Source organism: Coptis chinensis, chromosome 2 (genome assembly GCF_015680905.1).
Source record: "Coptis chinensis isolate HL-2020 chromosome 2, ASM1568090v1, whole genome shotgun sequence".
Lineage (NCBI taxonomy): Eukaryota > Viridiplantae > Streptophyta > Magnoliopsida > Ranunculales > Ranunculaceae > Coptis > Coptis chinensis.
In genome coordinates this window covers 13,012,034-13,036,365 of record NC_141457.1, presented here as the reverse complement: position 1 = coordinate 13,036,365, position 24,332 = coordinate 13,012,034, and the positions used below count along the sequence as shown (strand labels likewise).

The 24,332-nt window shown below is 35.7% G+C and overlaps 2 protein-coding genes and 1 pseudogene across 7 annotated transcripts; 2 read left to right on the top strand and 1 right to left on the bottom strand.

The window, feature by feature from the left end:
• Window positions 1–8,926: 8,926 nt before the first annotated feature.
• LOC147514962 (bifunctional dihydrofolate reductase-thymidylate synthase-like) lies at window positions 8,927–14,948 on the top strand. 5 transcript variants are annotated; one of them, XM_086585665.1, is made up of 12 exons: window positions 8,927–9,318; window positions 9,400–9,415; window positions 9,501–9,908; window positions 9,993–10,392; window positions 10,541–10,585; window positions 10,856–10,921; window positions 11,766–11,827; window positions 11,923–11,997; window positions 12,087–12,252; window positions 12,332–12,455; window positions 13,237–13,343; window positions 13,483–14,948. In XM_086585665.1, the coding sequence occupies exons 1-12, from the start codon at window positions 9,291–9,293 to the stop codon at window positions 13,591–13,593; spliced, it is 1,608 nt and encodes a 535-aa protein (XP_086441791.1). In that variant the 5' UTR covers window positions 8,927–9,290; the 3' UTR covers window positions 13,594–14,948. The 5 variants fall into 5 exon arrangements, with proteins under 5 accessions (XP_086441791.1, XP_086441786.1, XP_086441782.1 ...); XM_086585660.1 differs by having other exon boundaries at window positions 8,928–9,318; window positions 9,485–9,908; XM_086585656.1 differs by lacking the exon at window positions 9,400–9,415 and having other exon boundaries at window positions 8,929–9,318; window positions 9,416–9,908.
• Window positions 13,788–16,360, bottom strand: LOC147514961 (AAA-ATPase At3g50940 pseudogene; annotated as a pseudogene). Its single transcript, XR_015212961.1, has 3 exons — window positions 15,079–16,360; window positions 14,670–14,698; window positions 13,788–14,580 (listed from the first exon to the last, which is right to left on the bottom strand). The product of XR_015212961.1 is annotated as an AAA-ATPase At3g50940 pseudogene (transcript).
• Window positions 16,361–20,668: 4,308 nt separating this feature from the next.
• On the top strand, window positions 20,669–21,223 carry LOC147514960 (uncharacterized). The gene has a single exon (XM_086592754.1). The coding sequence runs from the start codon at window positions 20,669–20,671 to the stop codon at window positions 21,221–21,223; it is 555 nt and encodes a 184-aa protein (XP_086448880.1).
• Window positions 21,224–24,332: the final 3,109 nt, after the last annotated feature.

The window sequence follows — 24,332 nt, the reverse complement described above, 5'->3', positions numbered from 1 at the left end:
CAGCGTACTATGGTTTAGTGTTCAAATTGGCACAGAGATCTAACAACTTGTGGGCAAAGTGGTCATGGGAACATAATATTAAGCATAACAAGTTCTGGACTATGACAATTCCACAGGACTGTTCCTGGGTTTGGAGAGGGATATTGAAACATCGGGAACTTTCATGGAAGTTTGTGAGGTATAATATAGCAACTGGTAATGAAACGAGCTTTTGGAATGATCCCTAGTGCTCGAGACCTCTCTCCTTAAAAATCAAGCCAAAACTCTGCTAGCCCACCTTGTACCTCAGGAAGCAAAAGTGGTCGGAGTGATAACTAATGGCTGCGGGTCAAGAATCATCTCTGACTTACCTGAGTCTGATGTTAAGAAGTGGATTCTGGGTACTAAAATAAACTATTATCTGGATGAAGATAGAGTTATTTGGACCGACAAGCACAGGGGAGTTATCCATTTCATCTGCTTATACTGCTAGAAAGAATGTGCGAAGTAAGGTAAAGTGGTTCAAACTTGTTTGGGGTAAGCTTTTGGTTCCAAAGCACTCCTTCACTATGTGGTAGTTATTCTCAGGAGCTCTGCCTATGCAGAATCAGTTAATGGCAAAAAAGGTGCTCAGTTAATCTTGATGTTGTCTATGTGATTCCTCTGAGGAAAGTTCGGCACATTTATTTTTTGACTATTCTTATTCAAAAATTGTGTGGCAAGGTGTAAAAAAGGCTATGGGCTTATCAGAACAGATTCGTGAATCCCATGTCGAATGGTATCGACTCATGCGCATGTGTAGAGCAAACACCATGGCGTCTGAAGTAATGAGGGCCCTAATCAGTACGGCAGTTCAAGCCATCTGGAATGAACGAAATTGGAGGATTAAGAAGAAAAGATTTACATCTGCTGAAGTGGTAAGCCAACGAGCCCTCAATAGAATGAAACTTTATTTGGGGAAAATGCTGGAATCAGTAAAGGAAGATGCGGTGTTGCGTTTGCTCCTGTCGAAGTTGGGAATAGGAGTAAGGTTCAAACAAAAAATGGAACAATGGGTTCGGTGGCAGGTAGCTCCTTCTGACACTGTTACCCTAAATGTTGATAGGTCGATGCAAGCGGACAGTGCTGGATTTGGAGGCGTACTAAGGGACAGTAGAGGAGAGGTAATGCTAGGGTACAATGGAACTTCCTCTAGACGATCGGTGCTGCAACAGGAACTGCTAGGGGTAGAGAAAGGGCTGGAAGGTGGCATAGCTATGAGTATACGGAAGTTACAAGTTCAGTCAGATTCTCTAAGAGTGGTCCAAATCATGAGCAATAGAAAGCAACCGCAGTGGTACTGCAGGAACCTAGTCTCCCATATCAAAAGATTGGCTACACAGTTTGAAGTTATTGAGTTTAAGCATGTATTTCGGGAAGGTAATCAAGTGGTAGATTACCTAGCTAAAGTTACAAGGTCTTTATGTAATGTTTCTATGTTCTTTATACCCCCCATGGATAAAAAACTCTATGAGTTGATTAAAGGGGATAAGGACGGAAAAATGTACTTGCGTTTTTTGGCTTAATAAAAGGTTGGGGTATCCTTAACCCCTAGTTACTTCAAAAAAAAAGTGGGAGAGAGAAAGTTGGAGTTTTGCCTTAGTCCTCTTTATATAGGAGAGGGCTAGGTTTACAATTTCGTGCATGGGCTTTGGAGCTATGTTTTGGGCCACTAAATCAACTTAAGTCCAAAAAGGGTTTCTCTACTGGAAATTACTACAACAGATGTTACGTCCACTTTTACTCCTCTAATTAGATCAAGGCCTGGATCATTAGAAATCTCTTTCCGAGCTGGTTGTTTTGACATATAATAGGCCCAATTTTTCGAGGTCTGAGTCTAAAGATACGGCTTGCGGAAGTTCTGTTGACTTTTATGCTTTATTTCTTCCCGCATTGACTTTGACTTTTCAGCTTTGACTGGGCTTTAAGAAGGCCTTTTCTCCTTGAAACTTGGGCTTTAACCATAGAACTTCTTAGCAACCAACCTTTGCACTTTTCTCTTGCAAACGTGCCATATTTCTGTACATAATTGATTCTAAGACCTGAAATACCCAAAAGTACGTAAATAGTACTAATGCTTATTTATTATAAGTATAATTGGTCTATATGTAATGTTATTAATGGGTTAAAACTACAGTTTTTGGGCTCTTATCAGATACCCAAAGGAGATATGACCCAGTCGCCGATGCCATAACCACATATTAGCTTTTGCTTCTTCAATTCCTCCGACTTTATTCACCTGATGAATTCTCTGCTCTCTACTATTAGTCAGGTCCAAATAGTAGAGATTGCCTTTCTAACACCACAACCAAGAACCTGTTGAGTCACTATGTCCTGAAAAATACAAAATTGAGTCCAAAATGTCATGGTACATGTAAGTGCAACAATGATCCTACTAACAGACAAAATATTATACTCTAGAGCAGGAACAATAAGGATAGAGTTTAATGTTAGGGATTCAGATATGTCAGTAGAAGCTTCTCCAATTACAAGAGAGGAACCACCATCTGCTGTGTATATAGAGGTTTGGGTTGAAGGTGTAATGGATGATAATATGCTAGAGTCGTTTACCATGTGATCTGATGCACCAGTATCAATTAACCAAGTACTATTCAAAGAATTTACAAATAAAACACTACCTTTAGTTTTCATACCTGACTGGGCAACATTCACTGAAGGATGACTTTTAGCAGCATCCTTCGTCGCAACTATGTTCCTTTTTGGTCGCTTTGTAAAATCCCACCATTCCGGATACCCAATGACTTCATAACACTTCTGTTTTGTGTGCCCCTTCTCTCACTCAAGATCAAGGCGGAGAGGTTGAGTCTCTCTATGAGAATTCCATGAACCTTGAGGTTGCCCCTTTTTATAGTTGAGTGCCATAACTGAAGACTCAGTTAAAGGTGCTTGAGTTCTAATCACCTGTTTGTGAACTGACACCCTTCGTACTGTCTGATAAGGCTGTTCCAAAGTAAGTGGTGGGTCTTTTCGAAGAATTTCACCATGCACTTTATCATACATACTATCCAATCCATAGAGGAACATGTGAACCCTCAGACGTCCTACATATTTTTTTGGGAGGGTGATAGACTCAACACTTCCTCCTTTCACCGTGTTGCGTTGGTCAATCTCTTGAAAAATTGCTACTAATTCATCATAATAAGTCGCAAGAGATCGACCAGTTTGTTTTGTTGAGAAACATTTCCTTTGTAACTCAAAGATTTGAGTTTCATTAGATGTGTCGGTGTACATAGCTTCAAGAGAGTCCTAAACTTCCTTCGTAGTTCCCAAACAAACATACCTGTTCATTAGTGTTGTGGACATTAAATCACACAACCATCCCTTCACCTTTTGTTCTCCGAGCACCAATTTTCATACTCTTCACTCCTTTCTGCAGGCTTTTGATAAACGTAAAATTGATAATTCTACTCACGAATAGAATGATAAAATTCCAACGAAAGTAAAACTAAAACTATACGAAGACTATATTTATCAAAGATTGTTCTACTCTCGAATCTATCGAAATGGAGTGGAGTAAAAGATTCGTTCCACTTCTAGTTCTTTAGCATTCAATGTTTTCTAATATTATCAGTCCTAGCCAAAGTTAGTGAGAGTAATTATGGGAATTTTATACTACGATGCAAATTTAACTAATAAGATATGAATAACTCAACTACGAAATACTAAGGTTTGAATCTAGATAAAGAATTAGGGGGGATTGAATCCACCTTGAATCCAACTTAATAAACTAGCATAGATTGTTGTAATCAAATTCTTATGATAAGAATTGGTTGTTCTAATCCCTAATCATTCATGGCAATCTTTACCAACTAATAATTAGCATGTGAGGAAGTTCTACCCATTCTCATGGCGAATCAACAACCTTCTAGAGTGGAATAGACTCTTACAACGATTCTACACTACACAATCAAGTTTTCATCAAGGCTTCATCAAACCCCTCTAATAGAGGTTTAGCCTTGATTCATCAAACTATCATTTTCAATTGAATTTAAACAAGACATAATATAAAGATGATAAATTTACGATCTTTATCTAATCAAGAATTCAAAACTAAACTAATAACCATGAAATGATTAACAAGTAAGATCGAAATTAATTCTAATGAATTTAATAATTAAACTAGGTTATGATTAACTAATTATAAAATAAAGATAACTAATTTATGAATTTGAAACAACTAAAACTTAATGAGAATTTAATTAATAAATTAAATTGAGATGAAAATGAATACTTTATTATAAACTAATATTTGATTCTAAAATAACAATCTACTTGTTCTAACACTAATTAATTAAAAGGTAAAACTAGATCTAAAACAATAATTGAAAACTAATTAATGGAATAAAACTCAAAACTAGATCTAAAAAATGCTCCCATGGCTACTTGCTACCTACCCTAATTATATCTTCAGAGTTAAGTCTTGTGTCTTGAAATGGAGGAGACTAGAACCACATTTTCGTGCATGGGCTGAGGAGCCATATTTTGGGCCGGAAAATTGAGTCCAAAACCCAATCTCTTCCGTCCACAAGGCCCTTTTCAGCTATATCTGACTTCAGTAGGCTTTTCGTCTACTTCTGCTCTTTTGATTGGGTCAAGGTTTAGACCATTGGAAAGCTTTTTCTGAGTCGGTCGTTTTGACATAAGGTAGGCCCAATTCTGAGGCCTAAGTCCAAAGATACGGTCTTCGGAAGTTCTACTGACTTTTGTGTGTTGTTTCTGCCCGCATTGACTTTGACTTTTCAGCTTTTGACCGGGCTTTACAAAGGCTTTTTCTCCTTGAATCTTGGCATTTAATCACAGAACTTCTTAGCAACCAACCCTTGCTCCTTTATCTCGCCAAAGTGGCACATTTCTGCACATAATTGACTTCAATGTCCGAAATACATAAAAGCACGTAATCAGCATTAACTCTGATTTATTACTCGCATAATTGGTCTAAAAGTATTATTGTTAAGGGGTTAAAACTACAGTTTTGGGCTCTTATCAGCTTCGTTTTAGTACCACTGATGTACCCCCACATCTTCCGACCATTAATATGCATCTTCCTGACCTTTAACCAAAGGGTGTAATTATTGTCATTCAAGGTATTGCTAGTTGGGAAGGGTGTATCGATGTGGTTATGAAAAATGTGAGGATTATGGTTTGAGTTTGATGATACCATTGTTGTATCATCATTGGAACCCATTGAGCTTTCAATTTGAAATTCGCAACGGAATTCAATTCAATTCAATTCAAAAGAACCAGGTTCAATTATCGAACCCGCTCTGATACCATGTAGAAACTAATACAAAGAATAAGAGATTCGAGAATGACTAATTTTATTATATTTCGATGATTATAATGGAAGAAGACCTTCTCCTTATATAGTTACAAACTTACAATTACTTAGACGCCAAGTAAGAAATTACATATATATAGGATATACTATAATGAGTGTTTAGTATATCCTATATTTAGAGAATCCTATATTAAGTATATTCTATATTCAACAAATTGTTTGATCATCGTTTCTCCATTGGCAGTTAACTAGTTAAGTATTGTTGTTTCACTCTTTCTTTATACTCCAATTCAATTTCTTCTCTAAGCTTGCTGAACTCATCAATGGAATCATTGAACAGGTTTAATAACTTGTTACAAGTTTAATTCTTATTGTTAGTTTTGTTATCTTTACAACTCTCCTTATATTAAAATTCATCTTAGTATTAATGGCTTTAATGGTTTTTTGGTCAGGATGTCAGATTTAGTCTCGTTTTCTATTAATGGATTTCCTGCCTTCGCCTTGCTTTGTATGTAACGACTTCACTTTAATGATGAGAAAATCTATACGCATACCATATATCTTTCTTTGTGCATTATTATATGTTGATCTGCTGACAACTTTGCACTGAATATATAGATATGCCTTGGGATTGCGAGGTCGTGGGATTTGGTATGCATACAAAAGCTTTAGAAAAGTATAACAAAAATTTTTAGGCCGTATATCATCGAAGATGGAGATTTCAATTTCTTAAAAGACCGTTCTCAAGATTAAGAGGGCCAAATGGTGTAGTCAAAAGTTTTGAAACCTTATGTACAACTAGCCTTAATGTAATAGTTTATGGATGAAGAAGGAAAGGAAAAAGTATGTTTGGTACAACTCTTATAATGTACAGCCTCTATGCTAGTTTAATTTATCAAGAAGGCAAGGTATTTTGCCTTTGCATATTTTGTTTGAAGTCGTTTATCTACTCAAACAATCGTATAAAGTGCAGGACATCAGTTTTAGCCTCATTTCAACACATTTTTCCCACAAATGTAACTTTAACCGACGTCCGTGTTTAGAATACACACTATTCTAATTTTTCCCATTGAAAACCATCCGGTGTGTATATTTTGTTTAAATATGAGTGTAATGGGGGTAAATCCTAGTGGCACCTATGTGGAGCATACGTGGAAATGTAAAATTGAGTTCGAATTTGTTCACCAGCGGTTATTGCTGGTAGATCCTACCAGTGCTAATATTGTGCCACGTTGCAACGCTAACCGTTGACAATTTGACCACAATTATTAACATTAACAAAAATAAACAAAATAAACAAAACAATATTTTTAAAATGCTCCTCAAGTATAAAAAACTGATTGTATATTTTCTCATGAAACAAACGGACTCTAAATAGTGATAGACTCCCCTTCTTTAAGTTGTAAACTTAATAACCCTTTCTAAAGTCTCCATTAACACCCCCAATCAGAAGAGACCACGACCTTAAAAGCATTCCCAATGCAAACAACTTTAAGGGAAAATAACAACTTATCACTCTTATGAGCCAAAAAATAATGGCCAAATGTAAGGGTGACAATGAGAGTAGCTTTTCACTAGGTTACAATGAGGGTAGCACTCACTACTGAGATAGATGCTGACTTATGAGTTATGATTTTTGGACGGAACCTTTTATTCCCTCTCGTGTCTATTTTCAATTTTTTTTTCGGACCGGATGTTTCATTCCGTCCCACGACTCTTTTCTTTTTTTTTTTTTTTTTTTTTTTTTTTTTTTTTTTTTTTTTTTTTTTTTTTTTTTGAAGTGGAAATTTTATTAATAATGATAACGAGTTTTACAAATGATTAGGACAAGCGTGCAACAAGTTGCGCTGCAAGTTCTTTATGAATGGCAAATTCTATTTTCCTAAATACAAACTTGTTAGAACCAACTGTCATTACGTTACTATCCATAATTTTCTGCAACCTCTTAAGGATCTCAACAGACTACATGTTGTGCCAAGAAACCAAAAGTGTCGAAACTAAACAGAATGAAACAATATTGGTTAGCCTTACAAACATTCTCGTATTTCTCAATCTTTCCTGCCGCTACTCTATTAGCTGCTTCTCCCACCTCGAAGACTCCATTCCCAAGCCCTACCAACGTAGAGACTTCAGTTACATCAACACATACATGTTTCCTTTCAGACCAATTGTAGATCAATACATCCGCAGGCCGAAGTGTCGATCTTTCCTCATTCGAATTAGTGAGAAAATTGACATGAGCCTTTTTTTTTCGGACGGGATGTTTCATTTTGTCCAACGTTTTTTTTTTTTATATTTTTTCATTTTTTACATTCAGACGGAATAAAACATTCCGTAAGAATTTTAAAGTCGCTTTTGCATTTGGCAACCCTTAGTAGCTTATCACCAAGAAGGTAGCAATGAGGAAAAATAGTCCTGTGTGGTGCCTATGTGGAGGTTGCAAGTTGTTACTTGCATTGGAAATGTTCTAATCTATCTAATAAAAAGACTTGGTGTGGGGCCCACAAAACCCCATCCGGCGGTTACAAATGTTTCTCACAAGTTATGACATGGCATATCCAAAGTCATATAAGATATGTGCAATTTAAAATGTTAATTTGAAAGAGTACTAAATCTTGTTGATTTGGTCAAACAATGGCTGCTTTGTGGGCTGGACTTTTATCATTCGGTTGGTTGGGTTTTGTTGGGCTAATTTGAAACAGTGCTGCGGGATATCCAGGTACTTAATAACACTAGTATGACTCAACCACATATTTTTATAAGTTATAACCTTGAAGTGTCAAATTAAGGGGTGATAATTTGGCCCTCAGGCCCTCAACCCACCCCGACCCACCCCTCAAAATGGTATGTTCAAGCCCTCAAAAGTTGGCCCTCACAAATTTAAGGGGCAGGCCGGCTCGACCCTCATGCTTATAAGGGGCGGGCTAGGGCCTAAGTTCTGAAATATGAGCCTGGCCCTCATTAAACCCGCACCAGTTCTCACTTGGCCCTCATACATTTTCTTGTTATTTTACATTATATTTATGTATTATACTCTAATTATCTAAGTTGTATAAAAAAAATCACTAAATTAGTTTTCAATAGGGGATACATTAGAATATAACATAATATATGCGTTTTTTGTAATTGATTTAATGATATGTATATAAGTCATACATAAAAACAAATCCAACCTAATAAGTAACAACATAGTTAAGTATGAAAAATGTAGATGTTTTAAGAATATCATCTCTTCCACCATCTCTATCTATTATTATTTTTTTCTAAAGATATAACAATTAGTTTTGTATGCTTAATTAAAATTGATATACATAATCAAAGTATGATAAAAAAAAAAAAAAAAAAAAAAAAAAAAAAAAAAAACTAGTCAAGTATAATTAGATTGGGCCCGACCCGGCCCTCATTTGGCCCTCAAAAATGAGAATCGAAGGGCGGGTTAAAGGCTTGAGTTTTCATGACTCTACTCGACCCGGCTCTCAATACAAAATAGGGGCGGGCTGACTTGACCCTGAATCACAAGGCTTTCATGGTTTGAGGGGCGGGCTAGCTCGGCCCGACCCTTTTATCACCCGAGTCGAATGCAAAACCGAGCCAGTATTCATACCTGAAAACTTCGCTATACGTGCAACCTAGTTGGCGTTACCTTTATAAATGTTGCACACGTTCAACCTCTTTAAAGTATAGGGTTTTATGTTGGCGGCAATGGGGTGTTGATAAAATGATAGTAGTGGGAGTTCAAACTTAAATTCCTCTTTCCCATAATTTTGTATCCTTTTAACTCGACGCGTAGAGTTCATCTACTTTTGTTTCTCTTCAAATCCAGCTCAGTATCATTATAGTTTTATTTTTTTTGCTGCGTATTCAATACACATTTTATAAATGAAAACAAATTGATTCTTGTGGCAATAGCAGGATGAGTGACTCTGCTTATTAATCTCGGCCACATTTTCCAGATGCTCAAATTTGGATTGTTATGCTCAAGGACCATTTCTTTTTCCAAGGTTTTTTTTGGATATTATTTACTTTTGTAGTATCATCATATATATACGACTGAATGCAGAGTTTGTTTTTACCTATATCAGGTTTTTTCACCAACAGGTATAACAAGTAGTAACATATTCTATTTGCAAAGATTTGCGGCGAATAAGTGTTCTCAAAGATTTTCAGTTATGTCTGGTGGTAGTAATGTTGTAAAGGGTGATTCTCATATGGGGCCTCGAACTTGGAGGACTTATCAAGTTATTGTGGCTGCAACTCCGAGTATGGGAATAGGGAAAGATGGGAAGTTGCCTTGGAGGTTGCCATCTGACTTGAATTTTTTTAAGGAGGTAACTATGACTACGTCGGAGTTAGGGAAAACAAATGCAGTGATAATGGGTAGGAAAACATGGGAGAGCATTCCGCAAAAGTATCGACCTTTACCTGGACGCCTTAATGTTGTACTGACTCGTTTTGGGAGTTCTAACATTGCTAGTGCTGAGAATGTTGTAGTGTGTGGAGGTTTGGCTTCTGCATTGGAGATTTTAGCAGGACCACCTTATTGTCTTTCTATAGAGAAAGTTTTTGTGATCGGAGGCGGCCAAATATTTAGGTGAGTTTTATTTTGTTTAAAAGCTTCATTTTAGGTGCTGTTTTATTTTGTGCTGAAAGAGATCCTAATATTATTTTACAACAGTGAAGCTCTAAATGCACCTGAATGCGAGGCAATCCACATCACAGAGATTGAGACAAATATTGAGTGTGATACATTCATGCCTTCAATTGATTCTAAGCACTTTCGTTTATGGTACTCATCCTTTCCGTTGGTTCAAGACAACATTCGACATTCTTTTGCGACATATATCCGTTTGAGGAGCTCTGCTGCGGAGTCTATTTCCCTGGAGAATGGATTGACATTTGATAATAGTTCAGAGTCAAGTAAATTTGAGATTGAGAATTTCTCCTTTCTGCCTAAGCTTATTTTTGAGAGACATGAGGAGTATACATATCTTAAATTGGTTCAGGACATCATCTTGAATGGAACCCAAAAAGCTGACAGGACAGAGACTGGAACACTATCAAAATTTGGTTGTCAGGTATTTTCGAAGAGATATTAGGGATTTCTGCTTAATTTACCATATGGACGTACAACGTTGATCAAATTCACATTGCTTGTGTGTGTGTTCTGATTGTGAAGCGGCTAAGTAACACACTAACTTTTGTTTCTTACTTCTTTGTTTGCAGATGCGGTTTAATCTACGCAAATATTTTCCACTTCTTACAACTAAGGTATGAATGTCTTCTGACGCTTTCTGTCCAATGCTCCAATTAGGAAGTGTTACACATACTTAAGTAAAACTTTAGTCAAGTAAATGTCTGTGATTTCCTTGCTCGTTGGGTTTGACCCCTTATAATTGATTAACGACCGGAGTTAAACTTTTTGTATGTCTAAAATGATATTTCTTAAACGTATTTCTACTCTTTCATGTGTTCAGTACATCAATAACAAATTCAACGCATATCTGTGCTTCAATCCAATTATATTTTTCGGTTGTGTAGAGAGTATTTTGGCGTGGTGTCGTCGAAGAGCTATTGTGGTTCATCAGTGGTTCTACAAACTCAAAGGTATTAAATTTAATTGCTTCTCATCTTACCCAGACATGGAAATTTGCAGGAGTTGTATGTGTTTGACATTTGTACTTGTTAAAATTGTCTGATGCTGATACATCACACATTTTGAACTATCTATTTATCTTCGCCACATCCTGTATCATTTTGTCATAGTTCTCAACTGAGACAACTACAAGATCTATGATTTTTGTGTTTTGCCTTCATTTAAAACTGAGCCAGTTTGCCTTCTCTGATTCGATAAATGATTGCCATATATTTAATAATTTAATTTGTTTAAACTTTGCAACTAGTGGTTATGATCAAATCATCGCCACATCCTGTATCATTTTGTCATAGTTCTCAACTGTACAACTACAAGATCTATGATTTTTGTGTTTTGCCTTCGTTTAAAACTGGACCAGTTTGTCTTCTCTGTTTCGATAGATGATTGCCATATATTTAATAATTTAATTTTGTTTAAACTTGGTAACTAGTGGTTATGATCAAGTTTCACTTGTAATTATCACTGGACAAACATAAAAGTTGATAGTTCTAATCATTTGCATTTTGGAGATGATTCTAAACATGAAGTCCATCTATTAGATTTTACTCAGAAAAACTAAAGCATAAAAGCACTTTAAAACTTCTTTTTAACGACTGGACCTATATATGAGCGTGGTGGATTCCACAAGTCTGCTTGATGAACTAATTGAACTCTATAGGGTTGGAACTAGAGGATTGTTGTCAAATTTTGGTTCCATTCTTAGCCATGGCTAGTCATTCGTACTGGAATGCATCAATTGAGATCCTGAAGTATACCTCTTGACATACAGAATTCTCTGAATATCATTATTAACAGGTTTTACAAGAAAAAGGAATTCACATTTGGGATGGCAATTCGTCCAGAGAATACCTTGACAGGCAAGTATTTGACCCATTTAAGCCAGTTTAGGCATAATAAATGGCACTTGGTCAAAATTAAAATATGTAACTTTCTTTTTCTTCCCCTTTATTAGCATTGGTCTGGTGGATAGGGAAGAAGGCGATTTAGGACCTGTATACGGCTTCCAGTGGAGACACTTCGGTGCCAGGTGGGTAAATATTATTTATTTGCAGGGAAGGTTTTTGTTGTCTGTTACGGTCTTATTTGGATGGATATTCAAAAGGATGGTGTCTGCAGCTATACAAATATGCATGCTAACTACAATGGGCAAGGATTTGATCAGCTGTTAGATGTTGTTAACAAGATAAGGAATACACCTGATGACCGACGTATTGTTCTTTCAGCATGGAATCCTTCTGATCTCAAATTGATGGCTCTTCCACCCTGTCACATGTTTGCACAGGTTAGCAACACTGTCTTTCTTTCCCCAATTTTTTGGATTATGTAATTGCATATCATCGTGATGTGTGTTATTTATGCAGTTTTATGTAGCAAATGGGGAGCTATCCTGCCAAATGTATCAGCGATCTGCTGACATGGGCCTCGGTGTGCCATTTAACATTGCATCTTATTCTCTCTTGACTTGCATGATTGCTCATGTTTGCGGTATGCATTCATCCCTATAACATGATTCCAACTTTTCACATATCCGTTTGCTTCCATACCCTGAACTTACCAAAACTTTACTAAATGGTTCCCGGACCTTTTTTTTGGCCTAATTGTACCATGAACTTCTAAATTATTACAATTTGGTACCTTTAGACATTTATTTGACCAAAATGCCCCTACCTATGTAATTTATAATTTACAACTAAGTGTATTTTCTTCATCCACCACCACCTCAACCCCCGCCACTATCAACCAAAGCTTTTTTTTTTAATCTAAAAGATGGTGGGGTGGTGGATGAAGAACATCGTATTCTCTATTGGGACGAGTGAGATGACTCGACTAACTTAAGTAATGGATTATAGCTAAGTGGCAATTTAGAAATTAAAGAGATGGGGTCATTTTAGTCAGGCAAATGTATAAGGTTCCAAAGTGTAAGAAATTGGAAGTTCATGGTATAATTAGGCCAAAAAAAAAGTTGGGTACCATTTAGTAAAGTTTTGGTAAGTTCAGGGTTCTAATAAGTTATTAACTCTTTTATTTAATGTCCACCATATTTTCGAAAAATGGTAAAATGTCTAAGAAGCATTTCCACCTAGTGGTTATGGTAATGAAAGACTACTATTGTAAGCCGACTGTGTTTTCTAATAATTTCTGCAGTTACTCGAATTTTTTGACTACTACTATAGGAAAGAGATATAAGGAAGAAACGGGGCATTTAGGAATTTTTAGATTTCCGTATTAAACATAAGGCTCTGGTCTTGTTCTTTTTCATCCGCAGACCTTGTTCCTGGTGATTTTGTCCATGTTGTTGGTGATGCTCATGTATATAAGAATCATACAAGGCCTTTGTCAGAGCAACTTCAGAAACACCCCAAACCTTTCCCTGTAAGTAAAATAAAATTGTACCGAATTTTAACTAGAAGGATACTTTTGATGTAAGTTGTCTTAAGGTTTAGGTGACTTGAATTCCTTCATTTTATATTTTAGTTTGTATATGCTTGTTTAGTCTTCTATTTTAACACAGATGTTGAAGATTAACCGTCTAAAGAAGGATATCGATTCCTTTGTGATCTCTGATTTTGAGCTCATGGGTTATAACCCTCACCAGAAAATAGAAATGAAAATGGCAGTATAAAGTTCCACTATTTCAGAGGTTCAAAAAGAAACTGAGGAGGCTCTCTCTTTTCAACAGATGAACTGCTGATCTCGATATTCAGGAAAGTGCTCTAATTCGCAAATAATATATATAATCTTTCAGCGAATAATCGTTTAGTATCTCTATTTAGTTCAATTCCATAGTTATAGTTTTGTTCTTCTGTTGTGATGTTTGAGGATGAAAATGTACACTTATGTAATTGACAGTGTTATGCTTTTAAGAGTAGAAAAGAGTAGATAGTAAAAGACAGCATATAAACTTACGGGAGCCTTTTTAGATACATGGCATATTCTAAAGTGTAGTAAATCCAGTGATGATTAAAGGTTCAAAATTTTAAATTGCTTTGATGTGATATATGGGACATACAGTTCGGTTATTAGAATATGTGACTGTTTCTGCTGCAAGTATCAAGGTATAACACAACACAAATGTGTGAGAACTTTCACATCCTTTTCTCCTATCGTTCTTTCAATCCTCATTACTGATGACTTTAGTCTCTTTTGTGCTCGTACTCCTCGTAGTGTTGTTTTTGGCCTCTTTGTCATTGTCATTTTCATTTTGTTGGCATTCTAGTCCTGCACCATGTTTCTCACCTTGAACAATGGACTTGTCATTTTCAGCCTTCTTTCTTTGAAGGAAGTTAGTTAGCCCTTCGAGGGAACTTTTGGGGTCATCACTCTTCATCAACTCTTCTGCAACTTCTGCTGGGGTTACATTTACATCCCTTATCAGGAGTTCAATCTCTTCAAAAAGTATGTCATCCTGAATCTGTAGGTAGTTGGAGGCAAGAAGCTTGAACCCACAAGGTGTGCCGTAGGACATGTGGATGTGCATATCCATACGATCAGGTCATAGCAGTGCGGGATCAAGTCTGTCCTTGTGATTGGTTGTAAAAACTATGATACGTTCATCTCCACAACTGGACCAGAGGCCATCGATGAAGTTGAGTAACTGAGAGAGGGTCAACTGCAATTATAGAAAAGAGAAGATTAACAAACAAGCAAACCGTAATGTATTTAGGACGTGTAAAGTTGGTCTAGTGGTGGAAGAACTACCCAATTGGACAGCCTACTTGTTTCAACACCTGGAAACCAATGATAATATTATGAGGATGATCTGAATGATCTGGCCTCCCTATTTCTTTTATAGGTAACAAACTATTCTATTTGTAGAAAATGTTAAATATGGTGCCAAAGGTAGTTGCTGAAATGAAAGATCTGTAAATAGGTGTTTTGTTTCGTCAAGTATGTGTTTAGGTATGTAAATATGGTCCCACATGAACATCCATTTTGGAAGGAAGGCTTGTGTACAAACTTGGGATCCCCTTAGAAGTCTATGGACAAGATCTATGGTCTGTTTGTATTGGAATGAAATGTTTTCCCTCTTTTGCAAAATAAAAACATCACGAGTCCTGTTCAACTTAAAATCATGTAGATAAGCAGTATGATAGTATCGTATATGGACTCACATGGCTTTCTCTACCCTCACTGGTTCCTGCTGTTGCTGTCCTGTCTTGCAACTCAACACTGCAATCAATATCCTCAATCACTACTATTGATCTGTTTGCTGTAGCAACCAGCAACCTTTGAAGTTCTGAGTTGCTGTAGAGATTCGCAAGCTCCAGATCGTATATATTGAAATTCCGATAATTGGCCATGGCTGCTATTAAGCTGGATTTGCCAGATCCTCTTCATGAATCTATCTAAATCTTGTTACAGTTCCTTCTTGATCTTTGTATCCATTGCCAGTGTGTCAAAAGTTGCTGGATGATCGAGGTTGATTGACCCCCAAACATCCCCATTGCCATCTCCATAAAAGCCAAGTGAATAGAGCTTCAAAGCCCTGTTTTCTTCTCTGATGGCTTTTGATTTCTTTAGCACATTAGGCATGTAAGAGTCCAACATTATATTCTTGTATTGCTTGTGGAAGCTAAGCTCGAGGAACTTATTTTCCTTGCGTCTACCAGAGGTTGAGTCTGTCTCGTTGCAGATCAATTTCCATGTAACTTGAATGCCTTCAAAGACCTCGATAATGTCTTGGTCTTTTTCAACTGTGACAGTTATGTTCTTATCTCTTTGGTGTTTGTTTACGGGTAAGCCTATCGAGAGAGGGACTGGCAATTTTGGTGTGCAGGTAGATTTTTGAAGCCTTGTACATTTCGTTCAAGATATACCTGTTGTATTCGTTGTTGACAAGGGTGAGCAGAGAAGATGGGCTGCCAAAAAGACCTCTAAAAATACTGAGGAATTTTCTTTGGAGTACTTCTGGCATGAATTGTGTCAAAATGCTTTTAGCTTCATTTGCTATGGTTCGGATGAGCATAACGAAAGCTGGAAGTGAGGTGTAGGCAAAAAATACTGTTGTTGTTGAAGGCATATTTGTTAAAGAAAACATTTTTATGGTGGAAGAATTGGACAGAATTCACGGGAATAAACTGGTTTTAGTTTGAAGAGTAAAGTTGAACAGAGTTTTGATGTTCTTTCTTAGTTTTGGCTTTGAAACACTGCTGTTATATAAGGTAGTTTAATTGGGCACTCATCAAATTGGATTGGGCAACCCAAAAAAAAAAAAGAAATTTTACAAGTTTGACAGCAAAGTTCAGGCCCAACAACCAATTCAACCGGTCTCGCCATAACGAAACTTTTGGGTCGTTTGAGTGTACACTCAAACGGTCTCACCATGTCATTTGAGTATACACTCAAACGATATTACCATGTCGTTCTAGTGTACATCCACGCAGTCTGAGCTTGTCGTTTGAGAATTGACTTATGGAATCTCTATAGAACGGTCTGATCGTGTCGTTTGAGTGTATACTCAAACGGTACCACCATCATTCAAACGATATGGTGGTACCGTTTGAGTGTACACTCAAGCGGTTTGGCCATATCGTTTGAGACAGAGCTCTCTGTTTTTTCCATGGAACAGTCTGATTATGTCGTTTGGTATTACATGCAAGTAGTATGGTTGGGTCGTTTGGGGTTTGTATGAGGCAACCTGGGGGAGTCGTTTGGACTAAAATAATTGAGAAGTTCTAAACCAAGGAAATTCCTGATTAACCAATTATTAGCCCGATTAACCAATAAAAATTGATTACATAAACACTAATTACATTTTTTTTATACATAAACACCAAACACTTTTCTTATAATACAAAATCATTAATCGATCATAATTATACAATAATTTATTTAAACAATGACCTGCAAAATTGAATTAGTAATGATTGAAATTTGATCAACACATTCCAATTGAATTAGCAAAATTGAAATTTGATTTAAAAAATTGGGTTAGAAATGACACAATTAGTTGCACTAATACAATTACATGCACTCTGCACTCTTTATCTGTTATGACATAGTATATATAATCAAGTTAAAACATGTAATCAAACATGTCAAAATCTAAAATAATGTAATCAAACATGTCAAAATCTAAATTTGTTTTATATCTAAGCTTGTTATTTATTTATTTTATTTATTTATTTATTTTTTTTTCAATTGTGAATCATAAACTAGTTTGGGATTTGGGGTTTGGGGTTTAGGGTTCAGAGTTTACAAATTTTGTACTAACATATTTCACTCAATTATTTGAAATAATAATTTGTTTTATATTTATATTTGTTATTTGTTATTTTCTTTTTCAAATTGTGAATCATAAATTAGTTTGGGGTTTGGGATTTATGGTCCAGGGTTTAAAATTTTCGTACCAACATATTTCACTTAATTATTCGAAATAATAATTTATTTTATATCCAAACTTTTTATTTTTCATTTTCTTTTTCAAATTGTGAATTATAAATTAGTTTGGGGTTTGGGGTTTAGGATTTAGGGTTTACAAATTTCGTACTGACATAATTTTTTTTTTTAATTTCAAACATATTTCACTCAATTATCTAAATTTAAAATAATAATTTGTTTTATATCTAAACTTATTATCTTCTATTTTTTTTTTCAATTGTAAATAATAAACTAGTTTAGGGTTTAGGGTATACAAACATATTTCACTCAATTATTTGAAATATTTCTCATTTACTCCTTATTTATTTTTTCATACTCAATCAAAACCCAATTAAAATTCTAAATGGAACACGAAAATGAAGAAGAAGCATTTGAGGTAATGCTTAAGGTGCAATAACAAATTAAAGAAGGAGAAAATAGAATAAATGTTGAAGATGAAGAACAACCAATAGAAAGTGAAAAAGTGGCAAAAAATATTAAAGGTGAAGGTGAAGAAGGTGAAGAAATAGAAGATGCGACTAGTCGAGCAAATGAGATCCTGAAAAATCGTCGACGACAAAGACAAACAAACCTAAATAATGAGGTAACACTTGATTAGAATGAATACAAAACACTTAATTGATAGAATGAATGAATTAATCTACAAGAGAATATTGATTAGAATGAATGCAAAATACTTGATTGATTGAATGAATGAATGAATTTACAAGAGAGCATTGATTAGAATGAATGCAAAACACGATTGATTAAATGGATGAATGAATGCAAAACACTTGAATGAATGAATCAACAACATTTAGAACCCAAGCCTAGGTCGTTTGGGGACTATAACAACCAACATGGCTGGGTTGTTTGGACCTTCTATGGAACTTGGACCCTCTATGGAACTACATGACTGGGTCATTTAGGAACCCTATTGGCCGATGTGGCTGGGTCGTTTGGACTAAATTTAGTGAGAAGTTCATTTTTTTTTGGTGACTTTGAAATCCCGCATTACACAAATTATTTTAGACTCTTGTTTTATTATATATATAAGATCCTTTGCCGCTATTCGAGAACCGATCCTCTGTAAACTCGAATGATGTGGATTGTCAATCAATTTTAAGTGATACAACGGAAATATTTACTACGGAAGAGGTATGATGGAGTAGGAATTGATTTCATTTTTTTTTTTAAATTTTATAAATGTAATTTTATTAGTGTATTAATAATAATTGTTTTTTATGTGTTTAGGTCTTTCATACACGTAGCGAGGCAATTGGTTGGGCAACCGCTAGAGAAAAATAAGTTAATGTGGTTGTGGTAATTGAAAAGTCGGAGTATGTTAAGGGAAATCGAGTAGTAAGATTGAATTTGGCTTGCGAGTGCTCGGGTGTATATCGGTCACAAAAAAAAGAAGGCGAAGGGAGGGCTAATAAGAGAAAGTCGGAAACCAAGAAATCGGGATGTCCATTTAAGTTAAAAGGTGTTTTCCAACGCGGCACTGTCGATAGTTGGAAAATAGAAGTTAGAAATGGTATTCACAACTATGTATTGGTGCAGACCCTTGAAGGACATGCATTTGCTATTCGTCTGACCGTTCTAGAGTTCGAATACTTGTCAGAGATGAGTAAGTGTGGAATAAAGCCTAAACAAATTTTGGATTTCATTAAGAATAGGTATCATGAAAACATATCTAGTATATCCTAAGTCTACACTGCAAAGCAGAAGGTGAGGAGATTAGATATGAACGGTCTCATACAATTGTAGAAATTGTGTGAGTTGTTAGCAAAAGAATATTATTTTGAAGAGTTGATAGAGGATGAGAATATCGAGGAGATAACGAGATTGTTATGGGCCCATCCAGAAGATGTTAAGTTGGCTTGGACTTTTTCAATAGTTTTCATGCTAGACGTTATCTACAAAACTAACAGGTATTGGTGGTCTTTCGTATAGTTTGTTGGGGTGAGTTCAACGTGGAAGTCTTTCACCGTGTGTCAGGTGCTATTTCAATCTGAAACAACAGTCGATTATAAGTGGGCCCTACGTCAGTTTTGTGGCTTGTTTGGTGATAGAAGCCTATCCGTGATCGTGTCTGACAGGGACTTAGCCCTGATGAGTGTCGCTGATAAAGTTTTCCCTAACGCACACAAGCATTTATGTAGATAGCATATCGCTATGTGCGTTTTTTCAAACTGTTACGATATTTTTTCAGCCACAGAACTTGTAGAGAAGGCCTAGTTCTCGTGGAACACTGTAGTCAAATTGAAGACAGAGGATTTTTCAGCATAGATGGGATGCTTTGGAAAAATATTATAGGGTTCAATACTCTAATTTTGTTAGTTATTTGTGAGAAACTTGGTTTTCTCACAGGGATCGATTCGTATGTTGTTAGACTGACCAACACATTCACTTTGGGAGTACAACGACTAATAGAGTTGAAGGGTCTCATGCTCAGGTGAAGCGTGTACTAGGAAATGCAAACTGTCATGATTTTTTGAGTATGTTTAGCTTAATCCACCCGATTCTAGAGATCAAGATGCCCGATATTAGAGCTATCTTCGAGAAGAGTATGATTGTAACTCAGCACCACCACTAGATTCCTTTGTTTCGTGAACTCAGAGGTATTGTCTCACGCAAATGTTTGGACTTGCTATTTGAAGAAATAGATACCCGCGTAAAACGTGTTAAAGATGGAGAGATCAGGTGTTGGTGCTATTTGCGCACGAGCCATGGGGGGAGCAGTCAAAGGGATGGATCCTGCCATGTGCTCATGAATTAATTGAGTTTGAAGAGCAAGAGCGATCCATCCCTTTGACTGCTATCGACCCCTTTTGGAAAACATTGTCTACTTCTCCCAATGTGTCAGTGGGTGTTGGTCCCGATGTTAGACCTTCGATTGACTTATTCATGAAAAGGTTTGCAATGGTTTCTGAAGAAGAGCAGAGGGTTATGATTAGGAAGTTTATGGAGATTGTCGTACCATAAAGTACATGGCTAGTACCGCCTTGTGAGGAAGCAAAACCAAATTAAATTTGAAAAGGTAAGCTAAGAGAAAGCTTCCAACTGGAGATGAGAACTCTTTAAAGCGAGATCCATCTCATTTTGAACATTCTCAACGTGACCATGAGGAGTGGGTCTTGTTATAACAAAACACTACGCCCACCCAAAACACCCATACCACATCAAGAAATAAGCTTTCTCCAAAAACACTAACCCAAAACACCTACACCACACAAAGAAAGAAACCTTCTCCAAAAACAACCACTCAAAACACCCATACCACACCAAGAAAGAAGGCTTTTCCAAAAACACAAAAAACAATCACACCAAGAAATATGGCTTCTCAAAAAACAACCACACCACGAAATGTGAAAGATAGGGTAGACTTTGGAAAGACGAGGGGTCTTAAGAATTACGGGTTGGATATTTCTGAAGAAATGCACAAATACATTGTTAGAGTTAATAACCCTGTTGGTGATGACAACTGCGGTTATAGTGCTTTGTGCATTGCATTAGGAAGAAGTCAAGAAGATTGGCCGCAGATGAGAAAGGACTTGTACCAAGAACTTATTGACCACCTCCCCTTTTATTGTATTTTGTATACTCAAAATGAGGTTGTTTATGTAAAGAAAACAATCTCACATGAAGAAGGTTATGCACCCTTAAATAAGTGGATGAGTATGCTCTTTGTTGGATGCCTATTTACTTCAAGATTTAATGTTGTCCTCCTGCATTTAGAAAGTCGTCAATGCTTCCTTATCATACCGTTGAGAACCCAAGCAAATCCTGAGAGAGTGAAAAAAGTGTTGGGTATCGCACATGTTAGTGGAAATTATTTTGTCAATGTTGAACTTGTTGAAGATTGTCCGGTTCCTCTAGTAATGCGCTAATAGCTTAGAGCTCGATATGATATTGCTGAAAATTGGAATTTGGCATTTACAGTAAGGCAATTGCAATTTCTGTCATTGAATATTTCTAATCTAATATGGGAAGACGAGCCTGTTAAAGACCCAACAATACATGTTATCGACTAAGTTGTTCGTATGTTGTCGATATGATATTTTGATATACTTTATAAATTCATTTTGACATGTTATTTTGATGTAAATTGGAACAAGTGTAATTTTATTTTATTTTTATATTATTTAGAAATAATGTTTGGGCTTTTATTTGATTTGATTTGGAAATCAAGTAATTGAATAAATTGATTCGGACGGCAATTGAGTGATCGAATAAGTTGATTTGGACGGCAATCAAGTGATCGACTAAGTTGATTCGGACGGCAATTGAGTGATCGACTAAGTTGTACAATGTTGTCAATATGATATTTTGATGTAATTTGGAATAAGTTTGATTTGATTTGATTTTACCCCAAACGACATGGTGAAGTCGTTTGACCTTTGAACCAAATGATCTGAACTGGTCGTTTGACTTTTGAACCAAACGGTTTGAGTTGGTCGTTTGAGACAGAGTTCTCTGTTTTTGAACCAAACGATCTGAACTGGTCGTTTGACCATTGAACCAAACGGTCTGAGTTGGTCGTTTGAGACAGAGTTCTCTGTTTTTTCATGGAACGATCTGAGCTGGTCGTTTGGGAATTCAAAGGAACGATGTGGTTGGGTCGTTTGAGCATTCAAGGGGACGACATGGCTGAGTCGTTTGGACAAAAAAAAAAATTTAGAATTTCATTTTGTTTTTACAACATTTTCATATCCAAAAAACAAACAAATTCATATACCAAACATCAAATTCATATATACTTTCAAATTCATTTCAAAACATCAAATTCCACTTCAAACCATCAAATTCAATTCGAATACATCAAATTCCACTTCAAACCATCAAATTGGATTCCAACACATCAAATTCATTTCTACATCAAATTCCATTTCAAAATACATCAAATTCAAAAATACATAAATTACATCAAAATCAGAAGTCGCATTCAAAAATCAATTATGATAATTGTACTGCCCACCACTGTACTTGCACCTAATCAAGTTGTATGCCTCCTCGAACGAGGACCTTTCTTCTTCGGGAATATTATTCCACCCAATTACAATTGACTGAGACCTTTCTCTAGCAATTGACTTGTTTCATCGATGACGTTGTTCTGTCAAAAATAAAAATGCAAAACAATTATTAATTACTGTTTTAAAAGACTGTAACCAAAACACAATTAGAAAATCACAATACTCACAATTAGTACATAAGTGGGAAGTGTCTGCAGGGAGAAATGGATATGAAGCCGCTCGGGATTTATCAATCGAATGTGGGAATGCTTTACATACCACTCCATGTAGTTTGGATGACACTCCTATGGATAAGTACAGATGGGTCATCGACTGTTGGGTTGGATTACGTGATTTTGCCACGACTCCCAATATTTAGGCTCAACAGTTGTCAATGTCCATTTCACTTCATATCCGCGTTCGACTACAGACCTGGTCGTGTAATTTGGTGTTGGATGAGTTGCGGGTATAAACTACACCTGATCCAACTGACGCATGACCCTTGCAACGACGTAAATCTCCACATTGTAAAAAACACATACCACTCCCTCAAAAAAGGCAATGTCATCGATTGGGCATATAGCTCTGATATTATCGTATGGACGCCAATTAACCTTAAACAAAATAAAATGTGTCATTAATCACATACTCAAATAATCAATTACTAAAAAAAAAAATTGAAAAAAATTGAAATACTTACATTGAACACCGTCATATCATCAATTATCACTTGATAATACTGCAATGCATGACATGGGTTCTCATAGTGCACAACGCTAACTATGTGTCTAAGAACACGCGACCCAACCAACTTATACTCTAAGTTTGGGATTGGCCTGAATAACGGGAAGTACTCATAGATCCACGTCTAGATATATACATACACAGTTAACATACTTAGGGGTGCCAATGGGTACTCGATTACCCGAAACCGAACCGAAACCGAAACTGAATATTTCGGTTCTAGGTCTTAAAAAGTTAGACCTATTTAAAATGGGTCATTAAGAACCGAACCGATAAAGAACCGAAATTGTATAACCGAATAGTAAAAAACCCGTGGGTACCCGAACCAAAATCGAAACCGATTATTATGATTTCGATATATAAAATTTAGTATTATATTACATTTAAAATAATCAAACTCATACATTATAATATAAAATATGTTTTTTACGTGTACAAGTCTATTAAATATAGCATAATAGTGAATGTGTGTTGTTTAATGTATATTTTATAACAATACGTTAAGCAAGTGTATCATAGATGTTAATAATAATGTCAACGCGTATAATATGAATTAACTAATACATTTTAGATTTATTAACTTATGCAAGTGCATATTTAAATAAGATACACATGCTTGATATATTGTGATACACACACTTATTATAAACCAATATATAATGTTCATGTTAAAAATTAGTGGTGAGATGTAATTCTAAGACGCATGTACTCGCATGTTTGATTTAAAATGTGAGTTAATACACGTGTACAAATATATGTGTATGCACGTAAAATATGTCAAGGTAGCAAATATATGTGATTGCACGTGTACATGCATGATCGAGTTAATACAAGGAAACAAATATATGTGTATGCACATAAAAAAAAAAATCAAATTTTTGGGGTTAGATATTTGATTATTTTAATTTCTATATCAAAGCTTGAAATTATCACATGAATGGTAAATGTTTTAATGTGTATGATTGATATATGTTCATAGATTGATGTAAATATGATTGTTGATACATCACTAATTATACATAAAATATTATCATGTAGGAAAAGAAAAAAATAAAAATAAAAACAAGTTTTAGTGTTTAAATGATTGAAATTGTTTATTAATCATAATAAATAATAAAGACCCGAATTAGAACCGAAACCGATAAAAAACCGTGGGTTTTGATGGTTTTGGGTTGGGTTCTATAATTCTTATACTAAAACCGTTGAGAATCGAAACCGATAGAACTGCAAATAGTAAAATCCA

What these genes read in the sequence shown, in the direction of transcription:
- LOC147514962 (XM_086585653.1), top strand. Translation starts at nt 9,271, where the DNA reads ATGCTCAAATTTGGATTGTTATGCTCAAGGACCATTTCTTTTTCCAAG. An exon ending in GTGGTTCTACAAACTCAAAG is followed by an intron (nt 10,922 to 11,765) that starts GTATTAAATTTA and finishes CATTATTAACAG; the next exon opens with GTTTTACAAGAAAAAGGAAT. An exon ending in AACACCCCAAACCTTTCCCT is followed by an intron (nt 13,344 to 13,482) that starts GTAAGTAAAATA and finishes ATTTTAACACAG; the next exon opens with ATGTTGAAGATTAACCGTCT.
- LOC147514960 (XM_086592754.1), top strand. Translation starts at nt 20,669, where the DNA reads ATGGCTTCTCAAAAAACAACCACACCACGAAATGTGAAAGATAGGGTA.